Raw genomic sequence first — 14,805 nt, 5'->3', positions numbered from 1 at the left:
TACAAGTTGCTGATTCATCGAGGAATGAAATGGCTCAGTACGACTCTTTTAATCCAGTGACTTAAAAATACCACTAGGCAGAACACTAACCTATGTGGAGTGTGAGTTTAATTGTCCGCCTGAGTTGGAGCATTGGCAAAAAGAACTGTAGTTGCTCTCGGCACTTTGGTACTAGGTTAGGGAGACGTCTAATTGAATGAAGTGCAGCACTGTGACGCACCTGGTAGAGTTGCTGATTCTCAACTCCAGTGACCAGAGAGCAATCCTGACTCCCGGTCCTGTCTGTGTGGAATCTGCACCTTCTCACCGTGCTGCATCCTAAAGGCCTGTGGGTTGGTCGTCCCTCCTCTGTTGCTGGAGTTGATGGCAATGTGGGGAGAATAAAATGGGATGCGGTGTGTGGAATGGTTAGTTGATTGCTTGCTGGCTGGTATAGATTAGATGGGCTAAAGAGGCTATTTCCAAAGCAACACACACAAAATGCTGGAGATCAGCGGGTCAGGCAGTATCTACGGAAATGAATAAACAGTCGATGTTTTGAGCTGAGACCCTTCGTCAGGACTGTTTCCATGCTGTTTCTGAAATTCTAATACTCTGAACCTATCCTGTATCCCTTCCCACTGTTCTGTTGGATTGAGACCTATTGTGGAATTTATCATTGCATGATGACACTGGAAGTGTCAGTCCTGGCTGGGAGTGTTTCCTGAAGACAGTGACAATCACCCATATGGTCTTTTTGGAGGGTGGGGAACTATGCCCTTGTTTTGCTGCATCAAGATCCCAGAATTTCCAACTAAAAATGGAGAAGTAATGAATGTTAAGCATTTTAAACAAATTGTTAACCATCCGCAAAGGTTTGAAGAAGTAGTGTATTATCTAGGCCATAAATTCCTAGAGGCTCCAGAATGAATCTGAAGCTTTGAAATCGCCAGGGAGACAGGAATTAGGCTTCGCTGCTTTTCCCTTCTGGAGTTTTTCCCCTAGTGATTTTGGCATCTTGTACTGGGAGGAGACTTTATAATGTAAAACTGTAGTCCAGCATGTCAGTGGTGTCTTCAGGTGTAAGGGGAAGAACACTGTGGGTGGGAGGGTCACTACAACGTGCTGGAAGGCGAGCCTGTACAGTGCTGAAACTTTTGCACTCGGACTGCAGCTGGGAAGGATGCCAGCTCTGTGGCTGGATCTCCTCCAACAGGGCTACTGAGGCCCTCCCCCGGGTCTGCCCATAGATATCCTGGACTCTGGGGGAGGTCCAGGCCTTCGTGCCTGTCTGCTCCAGTTTAGCCGGCTGCCTCGAGTCGGTGAGCTGAGCACCATGGAGAGTGCACAAGCCAATTAAAATAGTGTGAACAATCGGACAATGAAGTTATTTCTGTCTCTGCAGGGGCTTGGAGCCCGTCTCAAATTAGAACTGCTCCTGGCCCCCAGCAGAGAGAGAGCGAGAGAGAGCTGACAATCTATGTGTATACTGAACAGCTACAAGAGATTCTGCAGATGTTGGAAACCCAGAGTAACACAGACAAGATACTGGAGGGATTCAGCAGGTCAGGCAGCATCTATGGGGAGGAATAGGGGTCGGACTGTTTATCCCTCTCCACAGATGCTGCCTGAACTGCTGAGCGGTTAGCACAATCGCTTCACGGCATCAGCGATCAGGGTTCGATTCCACCGCTGTCTGAAAGGAGTTTGTACATTCTCCCTGTGACCGCATGGTTTCCTACAGGTGCTCAGGTTTCCTCCCACATTCCAAAGATGTGCAGGTTAGGGTCAGTGACTTGTGGGCATGCTACTTTGGGACCGGAAGCATGGCAACACTTGCAGGAAGCCTCCCGAACAATCCTGCCCTTGACGCAAAATGATACACTTCACCATATGCTTCGATGTCCATGTGACAAACAAAGCTAATCTTTCTAAAGTCCATATTATTGCAGAGATGCGTCAAGAACTTTTTGGAGTTTAGCTGAGAATTCATGGACTCGTCCTGACTTCCTCTCTTTCAGAACGGAATTGTGCATCGGGATCTGAAGTTGGAGAACATCCTGTTGGATGCTACTGGCAACGTCAAGGTGAGAAGCACATACTTCATCACACTTCTGTATGTTACGATGAACATTTACAAGATAAAGGAATTGTATATCTGTGACTTTATACACAGAGGATCAATGATCAACTTTATTTGCCTTGTACATTTACATGTATTAGGAATTTCTGTGATGAGTTCGTGCTACGTGCAACAAACAAATGACAACGTTCAACAATTATGCAGAATAAAGAATTTTATAAAAATAAAGTTAGTTCCGATATGGAATAAAAAGTACATAAATACTAGCATGTATTTACAATGTAAAGAACATCATAAGCAGTGTTTTAAAGTGTTTACAGGGTAGAGCAAAGTAATTTGTATCTGAATATTGTACTTTTAATTGTATTAGTAAGAATTTCAAGAAATCAACCTAGAAGGGGATTGCTATCCATGATGTATAACTTTAGTTTGGGGAGGGAGTGAACAAGGTTTCCATGAGCAGGATACTGATCTATATCACTCTTTTACTCTATCTCTTCAATGATACAGCACTCTATTGTTCAATAAATTCCATTCACTAGGCTAAAACTGGCTAAAATAGTAACTGCAGAATCCTCACGTCACTTTCAAACCTCTAATGAGATTGTTTTGTGATGGGATCCATAAAGGGTCATTGTAACAGACACAGTGTCGCCTAGCAACTGATACTGACAAAATCGGCCATCATTCCTTTTTCTCAAGTCTCTTCAGTGTAGTGGCAATCTCACTTCCTCTGTTCACCACCCCCTCCAAACAACTAAATCATCCTGTGTACAGGTTTTTCGTTAAAGACCACCTACACTCAGCCTCTGCCTAGTTGGAGCTCAAACTGTGGTCGCAACTGCTTGTTATCAGTGGCTACTTATTGTTAAAGACCACCCAAATTCTCTCCCAAAAGCTGAGACTTCCAGGTTTCTTTTATAGCCATTGGCTTGTGGTTTCTATGTGTGAATTTGTTCCCCTCCCTGCCCCCACCTTCTCTCCCAATACCTTTTTTGTTGCTCTCTCTCTCTTTTGTCCCAGTATCAGTTTCCAAGGCCCACCATTGGAATTGTCCAAGAATTAGGGAATTCTGCAAAATTAAGAGTTGGCTAAAATTTATGTGTTGATGTTAAGATCCCAGAATAAAGTCCTTCCTGATAATTATCCTGATCTTAGAACTCTTTCTGGAATGCCTCATTTCTGTTGCCAAGTATTTCCTTAGCCAGAGGGTGGTGAATCTGTGGAATTCATTGCCACAGACAGCTGTGGAGGCCAATTCATTGGATGTATTTAAAGCGAAGGTTGATCGGTTCTTGACTAGTAAGAGTCAGGTTACGGGGAGAAGGAGGGAGAATGAGGCTACGAGGAATAATAAATCAGCTATGATAGAATGGCGAAGCAGACTCAATGAACCAAACTATATAATTGAAAAAAATTTGAGGTCACGGCATCAGTTTCCAAGGTCCACCACTGGAATTGTCCATGAGAATTACAGGAAATTAAAAGAATTGGCGAATTAGGTTCCTATGTCTTATGGTCTTGTGGTTACTTGTAGTGAAGATTGATGTAAAAATTCATCTCCCATATCCTTATTTTCTATTATGGATTTCCCAGATTTGCGTTTGATCAGACCAATTCGCGGTCTGTCCTTTTCAGTTGTCTGCTGAAACTCATGTGATCTTCTGGCTAGCTTTATCTTCTACTGCTGAATTTTCATACTTTGTTAATCTTTTAATTGCTTGTTTCTTTTGTCTGTATAGTCTCTTCTGTCTTCTGACATGCTACCTGTCTTTTGAGGGTGATGCTACAATTTTTAACAATGAGCACTGGGTCTCTCCTAGGATTTACTTTCTTTTTGCGAAGGATCTATTCTGTGTGTTTGGAAATAAATGTCTGTATCTGCAGGTCTCTTAAATGGACATGGCAGCTTGAATGTTATGTGGGAATATCTTCTTTAGGGAGGAGAAAAGTAGTGAAACAGAATATTCTTTAAATGGTGGGATGTTGAATGGTGTTGGTTTCCAACACCAGGACCTTCCTGTCCTTGTGCACAATGAATGTTACAAGTAACTATAACAAGCATTAAAAGGGAAAACTATGAAGGTTTGTGTCTTGTTGGAGTTGTGTAAACTCCAGTGGGACTACAAATGGAATATGGTGTACAGTCCAGCCTGCTTCCCTATTTAGCAAAGGATATATTTCTAAGAAAACAAAATGAAGATGCACCAAATGGTTTCCAGGTATGGGTTATTAAGTAGACTAGACTTTTATTACTAATTCTTCTGGACTCGGGAGAATAATCACACTGAGCCATTACTTTTCACAGGGCTTAACAAGGGTAGTTGCTGGTATGTTGTTCCCCCCCCGACTGTGGTATTTAGAACAGAGAGACGTGTTCTCAGTTTTTTTAAAAATGGGGTTAGCCTTTCAACACTAGTTTGAGAAGAAATTTCTTCACCCAGAGGCCAAGTGAATCTTCCCAAGAGGGCTACGGAGGCTTGGTCACTGGGGTACATTCAAGAAACAGAGTGATATATTTTAGAATGCTAAGGAATTAGTAAAACTGTTATAGTACAGGATCAGTGAATGACGAAGGAGGCACGAGCTGCTGAATGTTTCGTGTGTTCTTATGTACGTTTGCTCTTCCAGTGGAACTCCCCATAGCGGAACTAGTATTTGTGTTAGCTGTAATTTTTTTTTGACGCTTTTGACATCTTGACCTACGCACACTCCAAAGTTATTTGTATTTTGTTTCTCTAATCTCGAGGCCGTGATCTTTGCTCAAAGTCCAATCTACTACTTAATTTACTAGTTAATTTTTAATGTGGCTTGAAATATAAAATAAATTAAATCTGAGGACACTGCAGGAACAGGCAGACTAGCTGGTGTCTATGTTCACGGGGTAATTCCTGTGCCTAAGTCCCTTTATAAGGCACCAACTTAGAGGGACTTTCATCTGTTTGAATATGTGATGTTTACCTAACAGATATTGTGCCAAAGTATCATGTGAATCCAACTCCAAGGTCCTTTGGTGATTTGTGATGCTTAAGAATGGTTGTGAGCCCTTAGTGAAGTGTAGGAAGTCCTGGGGGGGGGGGCGCAGGTGGGCAGCATTTTACCGAGGGGATAATCAGTATATGGAATGAGCTGCCAGAGGAAGTGGTGGAGATGGGTACATTGACAACATTTAAAAGGTACTTTGAGAGGTACGCAGACAGGAAAGGCTTAGAGCAGGGGTTCCTATCCTTTTTTTTGTTCCATGGACCAATACTATTAAGCAAGAGGTCCGTGGACCACAGGTTGGGAACCTGTGGCCTAGAAGGATATTGGCTAAATGCAAGCAGTTGAGACTATCTCATTGGCATGAGCCAAAGAGCCTCTTTCCGTGCTATGACCAGGGTAGAACCTGGCATGGCTTCTGCTGCCCTCCAGCAGGAACATGACCTTCTGACCTTAGCTTTCTAGAATTCCCAGCAAGGTGTGATCATTAGGGTGGGTATAATTGGTGGTGGAAATGGGTGACGCAATAAGGACCAGCTCTCCCTCTACTCCAGTTCGTCCAATGAAAACAGTCATAGCCCCTTTTTTTTTCAGAAAGTAGGAAAGTGAAACAGAATTGTTCTTGGCCGTGTGCCTGACTGGTGTGTTGGAAACTAGGCCAGAAAGATCCTTTGGGACCCTGTGGAGTCCAGACCAGGATCTAGCCTCTCCTACTTTCACTTGCACTGATATATAAAACATGCAATTACACACGCACCATCTGTCAGTTCCCCTTGGCTTCATCTGATCCAAGCACATAAACCTCCTCCTAAGTAAACATGCTGTAACTGCACTGTTTGATGTCCTTTAGTAACCCTGTATACACCTACATGTTACTTACAGTCTACACAGAGTTGTCTTTTGAATTTTCAATTTGATTAAGAATTGAAAGAGGTGAACTAATGGGAACTTAACCATGATGGGATTACTAACGTTCTAAATTTTTTTTTTCTTTCCAGATTGCTGATTTTGGCCTGTCCAATTTATACCACCACGACCGCTTCTTGCAGACGTTCTGTGGTAGCCCCTTGTACGCATCTCCTGAGATTGTCAATGGGCGTCCCTATCGGGGTCCTGAGGTGAGTGCCCTGCCCCTTGATGATTCTTTGGGATAAATCAAAGAATAGTTGTAGCACAGAAGGGGGCCAGTCAGCCTTTTGAATAAAATGTGTGCATGTTGGGAGTCGAAGATAAAAATGGAAAATGAATTTATACAGCAGGGAAACAGTCTTCAGCCCAACTGGTTGATGGCGACGGAAGTGAATTCCTGAGCTAGTACCATTTTCCTGCATTTGACCTGGGTCCCTCCAAATATTTCCTATCCATGAACCTTTCCAAATGTTATTTTAAGTATTGTAATTGTGAAAACAGAAAATGGTGGAAATGCTCGGCAGGTCAGAAACCAACTGTGGTGAGAGAAACAGTTAACATTTTAACAGGTCTTTCTATTGAAACTTTAACTCTATCTCATTATCCACATTTGATGCGTGGCTCGAGTATTTCCATCATTTTCTGTTTTTGATTGTGTTATTAACTTAAGACTCACAAATAATCTCAATAAGGAAGCCTAGAGAAAATTCAGCCCAATGACTGATTGGGATGTAGACTTTACTACCAAAGAGCCAAGGTGAAATTCAAAGGCAAGGTGAATAAGTAACAAAAATGACAAGATACAGTCACAGGCTGAGATGAGATAAAATAGGTGGAGGGCTATGTGAAGGACAGTCATTGGTATGGAGTAACTCACACAAAATGTTGGAGGAACGCAGCAGGTCAGGCAGCATCTATGGAGAGGAATACACAGTCAACGTTTCAGGCCAAGACCTATCATCAGGAATCTCGGCCCGAAACATTAACTCTCCATAGCAGCTGCCTGACCTGCTGAGTTCCTCCAGCAATTTCTGTGTGTTACTCTAGGCTTGCAGCAGAATCTCTTGTGTTAATCATTGGTATAGATTTTGTTGAGAGAAATAGCTTGTGTGTATCAGAAATTTTATGTAAGCTTACCTGGGGTTGGAATAAATTCATATTATATAAAGGGGAAACTTGGTTGAATGTGTATCAATATATTGGATCAAATAATAGATTGTTGGCGCCTAAACCATGGGCCTTTCCATTATCAAATGAAAGTTGACATTTTACCCAGTTAGTTTTAAGCAACCCCATTCCATTAATCCGGCTTGATACAACAATTATAACACTTGCTGGTACAGGCAAAGTGACACCGACTCCCTGTGCATGGTTTATATTGAAGATTGCTACTGTCTATTGGGCAATAATTTGTTTAGAGGGGCTCACACTGGGGCTACAGAGCTGTTCAGTGATTGTGCCAAGCTTTTGAGGGGAATTGTATATAAACCTTTGGGCCCATAATGTTATGTCGACCTTTTAACCTGCACGAAGATCAGTCTAGCTCTTCCCTCCTTGGATTGGTTTCATTCATTGTCCACCAACTTGCACTGGTTTCCATATTAACAATAATTCTGCTGTTCTTGACAGGTTGACAGCTGGTCCTTGGGTGTACTGCTATATACCTTGGTCCATGGTACCATGCCTTTTGATGGACATGATTACAAAAACCTGGTCAAACAGATAACTAATGGCGAATACCGTGAGCCAACCAAACCATCAGGTAAACTAAGTCGCACGTTCTCCTCGTAACTGGCCTAAATTTCGATGTAACTAATGAAATGCTGCAGTTGCTAAGATGGTATTGGAAACATAATCTAGGCAGGAATTGTTACTCACATTGGAGGCTTATTGAATTCCTTAACTTCTGTTCAAAGTTCAAAATAAATTCATTATCAAAGTACACATTTTACATTAAGATTCATTTGCTTGAAGGCGTTCACAATAATTACAAAGAAACACAATAGAATCAATGAAAAACTGCGCACACAAAGGCGGACAAACAACCAATGTGAAAAAGACAACAAATCGTGCCAGTACAAAAAAAAAAGCGGGGGGATTAATATTGAGAACATGAGTTGTGAAATCCTTGAAAATGAGTCCATAGGTTGTGGAATCAATTCAGTGATGGGGTGAGTGAGGTTATCCCCTCTTGTTCAGGAGCCTGTGGCTGAGGGGGTAATAACTATTTCTGAATCTGGTGGTATGGTACCCAAGGCTCCTGTAGTTCCTGATAGTAGAAGGTTAAGGCAGAAGAAAGCCCCATGGGGGTTGCTGCCCGTCTAATATCAGCAACTGTGCCCAAGGCAGGGTTTGAACCTTGCACCATCCTGATGCATGTGACTTGGCATTTTACCAAGGGTTGAAGTTTCCAACTGAATGGTTAGCTGATTATGGTGCATGGTTGAACTATTGTTCACTGTTATGTTATTGTTTTCCCAAGTCCAGATCGCTTTCCACAATTGTGGCTGCTGGCACTCACTGCCCAGTAACCCACCCTGCCTCCTGATCACCCAGTGACCAAGTGTTGTCTTTGTATTCAAATCCCTTGGACATATCATCTTCTCCCCACCTCTGTTATAAAATTAGCATAATTTATCACATGTTCTTGGAAATGTGCAGTGAAATGCACAGTTGCATCAAATCAAATCAGCAAGGATGTTCTGGGGGAGCCCGGAAGTATTGCCAATCTTCCGGCATCACCTTTGCATGTCCGCGACTTGCTAGTCCTGACCCATGCATCATTGGAATGTGGGAGAAAACTGAAGTGCCCGGAGGAAACCCTCACAGTGTTGGGGAGAACATACAAACTCATTACAGAGAGCGCGCGGAATCAAGATTGATTAAGATTCAAGATTCAGTGTCACTTCCTGTACACAAGTGTAACGGAGAACAAAATAATTGTTACTCCAGATGCGATGCAGCAGAAAAGTAGAAGACCAAAGATAAAAAGCACAATTTTAAATCTACAATAAGTACTGTAAAAATGCACAAGAAAGCTTGTATATAGATAGATTGATTGTGTGCCCATACATTTACACTAGACTGTACATAAGGTGACTGACAGGAAATAATAAAGTCGTGGTTGAGTTGGTGGGTGAAGGTGTTAATCAGCCTTGCTGCTCGGGGAAAGCAGTTGTTTCTTGTGTCTGTTGCTCCTGGAGTGGACGCTACGTAGCCTCCTCCCTGCTGGGAGTGGGACAAACGTGAGCAGGGTAGGTGAGATCCTTCATGATGTTACTGGCCCTTTTCTGGCACCTTTCTGTTTCAGAACCTTGATGGTTCTGGTGATGCATGGGGCAGTTTTGACCACCTGTTGTCAAAATTTGCAGCGATCAAGCGATGGGGCTAACCACTCTGCTCCCAGGCTTCCCCCTTTTTACCAGATGTTCTTATCTCTTCCAGCCTTGCCACCTCCAGAGAGCCAGTCTGCCTCTCTCATACAGAACCCTTGGCCATCAGCAATGCTACCTCCATCTGTCCTGGGCTGAACCTCCAAAATTCCCCACCAGACCTTCTCTCCCTCAGGAACTATTAGATAGTTCATTAATGCCCGAATTTCTCAAGCATTTGCTCTCCTCTCCTCACTCTCTGACTGTATGATTCAAGTTGATTTTCCTGTAGGGAGAAGCCTTGGGTGTGTTATATATTAAATGAATCTCAAGATAGTAAATGGTAACACCCACTCAGTGGCTGCTTTATTCGGTACTTCCTGTACTTAATCATGTGGCCACTAAGTATATCGTTGCAGTCTTCTGCTGCTGTAGCCCATCCACTTCGAGGCTCAGGATGTGCGTTCAGAGATGGCCTTCTGTACACCACTGTTGCAACATATGCTTTCTTTTTGAATTACTGTTGCCTTCCTATCAGCTTGAACGAGTCTGGCTATTAATCTCCCTCATTAACAAGCCGTTTTCACCCACAGAGCTGCATCTCACTGGATGTTGTTTCTCCCACTGTTCTCTATAAAATGTAGAGGCGGTTGTGCTTGAAAATCCCAGGAGATCCACAGTTTTTGAGATGCTTAAACCTTCCTCTTTATGGTCAAAGTCACTTGGCTGCTGTTTTTTTTTACCCCCATTCTGATATTTGGTCTGAACAGCAACTGAACCTCTTGACCATGCCTGCATGCTTATGTGCATGGAGTTGCTGCTACACCATTGGCTGATGAAATATTTGCATTAACGAGCTGATGCACAGGTGCACCTAATAAACTGGCCAGTGAGTGTATGTACTTGGATAATAAGTTTGCTTTGAGTTTAAGTACAAGGTTTTGGCGGCGGTTGGTGGAAAATTTGCAAATGGTGTACATTTTGGCTGTTCATTTGTTTTGCAGATGCATGTGGGCTGATCCGATGGCTACTGATGGTCAATCCAGACCGCCGTGCCACCATTGAGGATGTTGCCACTCACTGGTGGGTCAACTGGGGCTACAAGACCCAGGTCTGCGAGCTGGAGTCGGCAAGGGACTACGAGTCGTCCGTCACCATCAGTCTGGACTGGTTGCAGCGGCCGTCTCGCTTCGTCTTTGAGAGCGGCTCCAAAGTGCGCTGCTTCTTCAAGCAGCATGGCTCGCCGCTGGAGCGGCAGAGGTCGCTGAAGAAGTCAAAGAAGGAGAATGACATTTCCAACTCGCTGCAGGAAGGGGGGGCTACCGAAAGCACAGGGAAGTCGCTGCTGAAGAGGCCGAAAGGGATCCTAAAGAAAAGGAACACCCACGAGCATCGATCGCACAGCGCAGGCAACGTCAGCCACTCCACTGAGGAGACCGTATTTGCTCACCTAGACTCGAGCATGTCCACAACAGAACAGGGCAGGCAGCAGGACAGTCCAACTGTCCCTGCACCAAAGAAAGGGATATTGAAGAAGCCGGCAAAGAGGGAGTCTGGGTATTATTCCTCACCAGAGCAGAGTGAGTCAGCGGACTTGTTGGACTGTGACAACCCTGTCTTTGAGACGGTGACTTCTGAAACCCACAGCGATTTATGCGACAGTGCCAAAGACCCCTCTGCCCGGCGCAAAGGCATCCTCAAACGGAATGGCAAGTTCTCCTCCAGCAGCACGGACTCTGCGATGGGCAGCGCCACCCTGAAGAGTCTGGGGTCCTTCAACGAACTGGCCTTTTCTGACATCAGACTCTCGTCGAACAGAAGCCACCCGTCGAGTGCGGTGAGCGAAGACAGCATCCTCTCCTCGGAGTCCTTCGACAGGCTCGACCTGCCCGAGAGCCGGCAAGAGCGGAGCCAGATGAGGAGCTGTGTCTCCGCCGATGATCTGCTCCACCTGGACGAAGCAGAGTCGGACTGCAGGCCGCGGCTTTGCAAGATGAAGTGCTTCGCCGACCACTTGGCCGACAGCAACTTCTCCCTCACCGACCTCGATAATGTGACGGAGGTCTATAAGAAAGCTGTGGCGATCTGCAACAAGTTGATATGAATGGGACATCCTCAGTGGCTGCGTAATCAAGGCCCAGACCTAATTATGGTTCTTTGTTTGTTGAGACTGGAAAGATTGCAGGCCAGACACTCAGTTGAAGTTAGAGATGGTTGAGTAAGAGGAAACCAAAACACAAAAGGAATATCACGGCTATAGAATGTGAAGAAAGATTTGGGAAAGTGGGGCAGCCAAGGCATTGTGCAAGGAGATTTTTTTTCTCCTATTTTTCTTCAACGGATACATGGGAGTTCCCTAGATTGGGACCAGACCCAGTAGTAAAGACATGTGAATCCCTTGCACTGTGAAGTCTGAACAGTGAAAGAGAGGCGGGAATGGTGTTATGTAACGATGGGTGAACAGATTGCGAATATAAACTAAAAGGGAAGGTTAGGAATTAACCTGCAGAAACAAAGCGGGGAAGGTTTCCTTCCTCCCTCCCTTACAAAGTATACGGGGAGGACAAGTGTTCGAGAATTTCTGTGGTGATAAAATACGTGGCAAAGAAAGCTCCATCTCTAGCTTACATTTCTACAATAGACTTGGCTGGTTGTGATCGTTTAGGTCACTGCTCAGCTGTGTACTGTGTAACTGTCTCTGCCAAAAAAAATTAAAGTACAGGAAAATTAAACAGTTGCACCAGAAAGAGGAAGAAACAAGTTTACTATTTATGTGTCAGACATGTATATATTTTGCAAATTAATTTATTTTTATTTTCCCCACCCATCCTCGTCTCAGACTTTTGGTTGAATGCAAATGAATGAAGTTCGAATAAGTTTACTATTATAATGAAGTAGATTTTTTTCTACTAGTTAATTATAATAAAAATGAATATAATCTTCAGATAGCAATGAAAACCAATTGTTTAAAGCGAGGAAACTGTTCGTGTTTCCCTGGGGGAAGAATTAATGCCAAGACGAGCATTATTTGACTGTCTTCTTAACGCTGGACAAGTTTTGGCATTTGAGATACAATCAGAATACTGAAAATTTATTTTTGGTGTTCAGATATACTGTCCTGGATTTGGATGTTGTTTGTTTTTAAGAGGGAAGCTAAGGGGATAGGGTGTCAGGAAAATATGGTATCTCCTCAAAATTCCCTTCCAGAAATATGTTAATGTATTGTTAATTCGTATTCACATGCTGTGATGTTGCATGCCATCCTGACTGAATGAATGTTATTATGACTGGTGAATTTTTTTTTGAGTGAGTACTTGAATCCCACTTGGGAGTGTTTATTGGTTAAAATCTATCCTCTCCACTCCCAAACCATCCCCTCCCCATTCCATTCACATCAATGCTGCTTTAAAAAGGCTAGGTGTTCAAAATTCGGCATGAACGATCTCATTTTGAGGGAAGGACCACCTGGAGGCGTGCTAGTTTCCTCTCTGTTCCTTTGTGAATGCTTTATATGTTATTTATGTGAGGCAACCGGTGTTAACTGGACGACATTGCTGTGTCCAATTGCAACAGGCCAGTTCCTGCTCCCTTGTGCAAATTCAGCAAAAAGAGGGGAGACCTACAGGAGGAGAATGGGGAAAGGAGCAGGCCAAAATTTGACCATGAGCCCCTTGAGTCTGGACAGTTGACTTTTTACCTTGAGGGGGAAGTTTCCATTGAATTTTTTTTTCTCTTGGAAAACCAGTATGGAATTTGTAGGAAAAAAAATGTCAAACCCATTTTGATATGTAAATTATGATGTATGCCAATAATTGTCAATTTTATTTTTGAATTGTGCAATGGTGAAATATTGGCCTGGGGTGAAACTGCTTCACAGTGTTTGCAGAGAGCAGTTCTAATATTACCCGTCACTTTGCTATGTGCTGATCCCTCACGGTGGCCAATTCCTTGACCGCACCCTCAAACCTTCCTGAGCAGGTTGGCAGTCTGTTTGTCCCATTGACAGGAGATATGACGTGCTGAGAAGATTAGGGGACGAGGATAAGTTAACGATTATAGCGAGAAAGGAAATTTTAAAATCTGAAATAGCAAAGACCAATAAACACAGGGATAGTCTATTCAGCCCCTCATTCTACCTACTATTGTTAGATGGTAGTGATCTACCATTTAACATCTTTGTAACACTGAGGTCAATCTTTGTTTAATTTTGCTTGGAGTGGGCGTTTCAGATTTCCATTACCACTTACCTCGGTGGTTGCATCATCACCTTGAGCAATCTACTACTTTCTAGACAATTTTCCCCCTTATTTGGGACTTTGGGGCAACTCGGGGATCTACAGAAATTGTAGTTCCTTTTAATCCTTAAACACCTCAATAAGACTACTGCTACGTGGAACCACCCTCTGGTTTGTTGCTGAGCCAATTTGGCTCTGACTGAAGCAACCTTAACTACTGGTATGATTGTAAAAGGGGGAGAATAATCTATTGGATTGCAACAACCCTCCCAACACCCACTTCAGTTCCTAAAAGATGCAGGTATGGAGTGAGGGCGGGATGTTTCGCTGTGATACTAAAGATCAACATCCAGATGCAAACTTAAGAATGATCTCTTAAGCACGGGTTTGGGTTCCATATTGTCATCCAGCCATTGCTGGGGTATGATCCTACATCTTCAAGCAAAGAGTGGGACCAGTTTTTAAAAAATACTGGCGGGAGAATAGTGTGATCCTGTTTATACCAATATTTCTCACCTTGCATGATTATGAGACCTATTTTTGCCCCTGTTACAGAAGATGAAACTCTGGGGCGAAGTGATACATTGCCTTGTTGCCTACTTGCTGTGGATTACATGCTTTGTCCATGTGTTCCTTGAATTACTAAGTAATTTGTATCAAACAGAATGTCATTCTGAAGAAATCTGTGATTTGTTTTTGTTCTAAATGGCTAATTTATTTTTTTTAGATGGTTAAAATCCATTTGCCACAATAAAAGAAATTGCCTTAAATCTCATTAGTGTTCGTGCTTTATTCTTTAATTAAACTGTAGGAAATGGCATTTCTGTAATGCAGGTTGTGGAAAGCTGCTGATGTTGTGTTCCATAGAATGAAAGCTTTGCTTCAGTGTGAGTAGCTGAGGCTCCTGCATATCCATCTTCTGAATCCTGAGTTTCCTGTTAAATCCATCTTCAATTTCTTCTTGGTAAATTCCACTCTCTTAAGGAATGAAGTTTTCCCTAACAAGAGAAAATCTGCAGATGCTGGAAATCTGAGCAACACACACAGAGTCATTAGGCAGCATCTATGGGGGGAAAAAAAAGTACAGAACGACATTTCAAGCTGAAAACCTTCAGCAGTTTTCCCTAAATCTTTATACAATTGTCTTTTTATGATTCGCATTTTGACTTCTCTGGCAGAAACATACACTAAGTTGATCCAGTAAAGTCACTTCATAATTTTTTAGGAGTGCTGTGAACTCACCAAT

At 43.1% G+C, this 14,805-nt stretch overlaps 1 protein-coding gene across 1 annotated transcript in view; it reads left to right on the top strand.

Annotated features, from left to right (window-relative positions):
- nuak2 (NUAK family, SNF1-like kinase, 2) overlaps positions 1-14,324 on the top strand; it is a 48,206-nt gene extending 33,882 nt beyond the window's left edge. The window contains exons 4-7 of the mRNA XM_063065380.1: positions 2,001-2,066; positions 6,043-6,162; positions 7,583-7,715; positions 10,329-14,324. Coding sequence (XP_062921450.1) covers positions 2,001-2,066; positions 6,043-6,162; positions 7,583-7,715; positions 10,329-11,428 — 1,419 coding nt within the window. The 3' untranslated portion in view covers positions 11,429-14,324. The remainder of the gene's footprint in view (positions 1-2,000; positions 2,067-6,042; positions 6,163-7,582; positions 7,716-10,328) is intronic.
- The last annotated feature ends 481 nt before the right edge of the window (positions 14,325-14,805 follow it).

The sequence above is a fragment of the Mobula hypostoma genome, chromosome 13 (genome assembly GCF_963921235.1).
Source record: "Mobula hypostoma chromosome 13, sMobHyp1.1, whole genome shotgun sequence".
In the NCBI taxonomy this organism is placed as follows: Eukaryota; Metazoa; Chordata; class Chondrichthyes; order Myliobatiformes; family Myliobatidae; genus Mobula; species Mobula hypostoma.
Note: the sequence above shows the minus strand (reverse complement) of the source record. Positions and strands in the feature narration are given on the sequence as shown.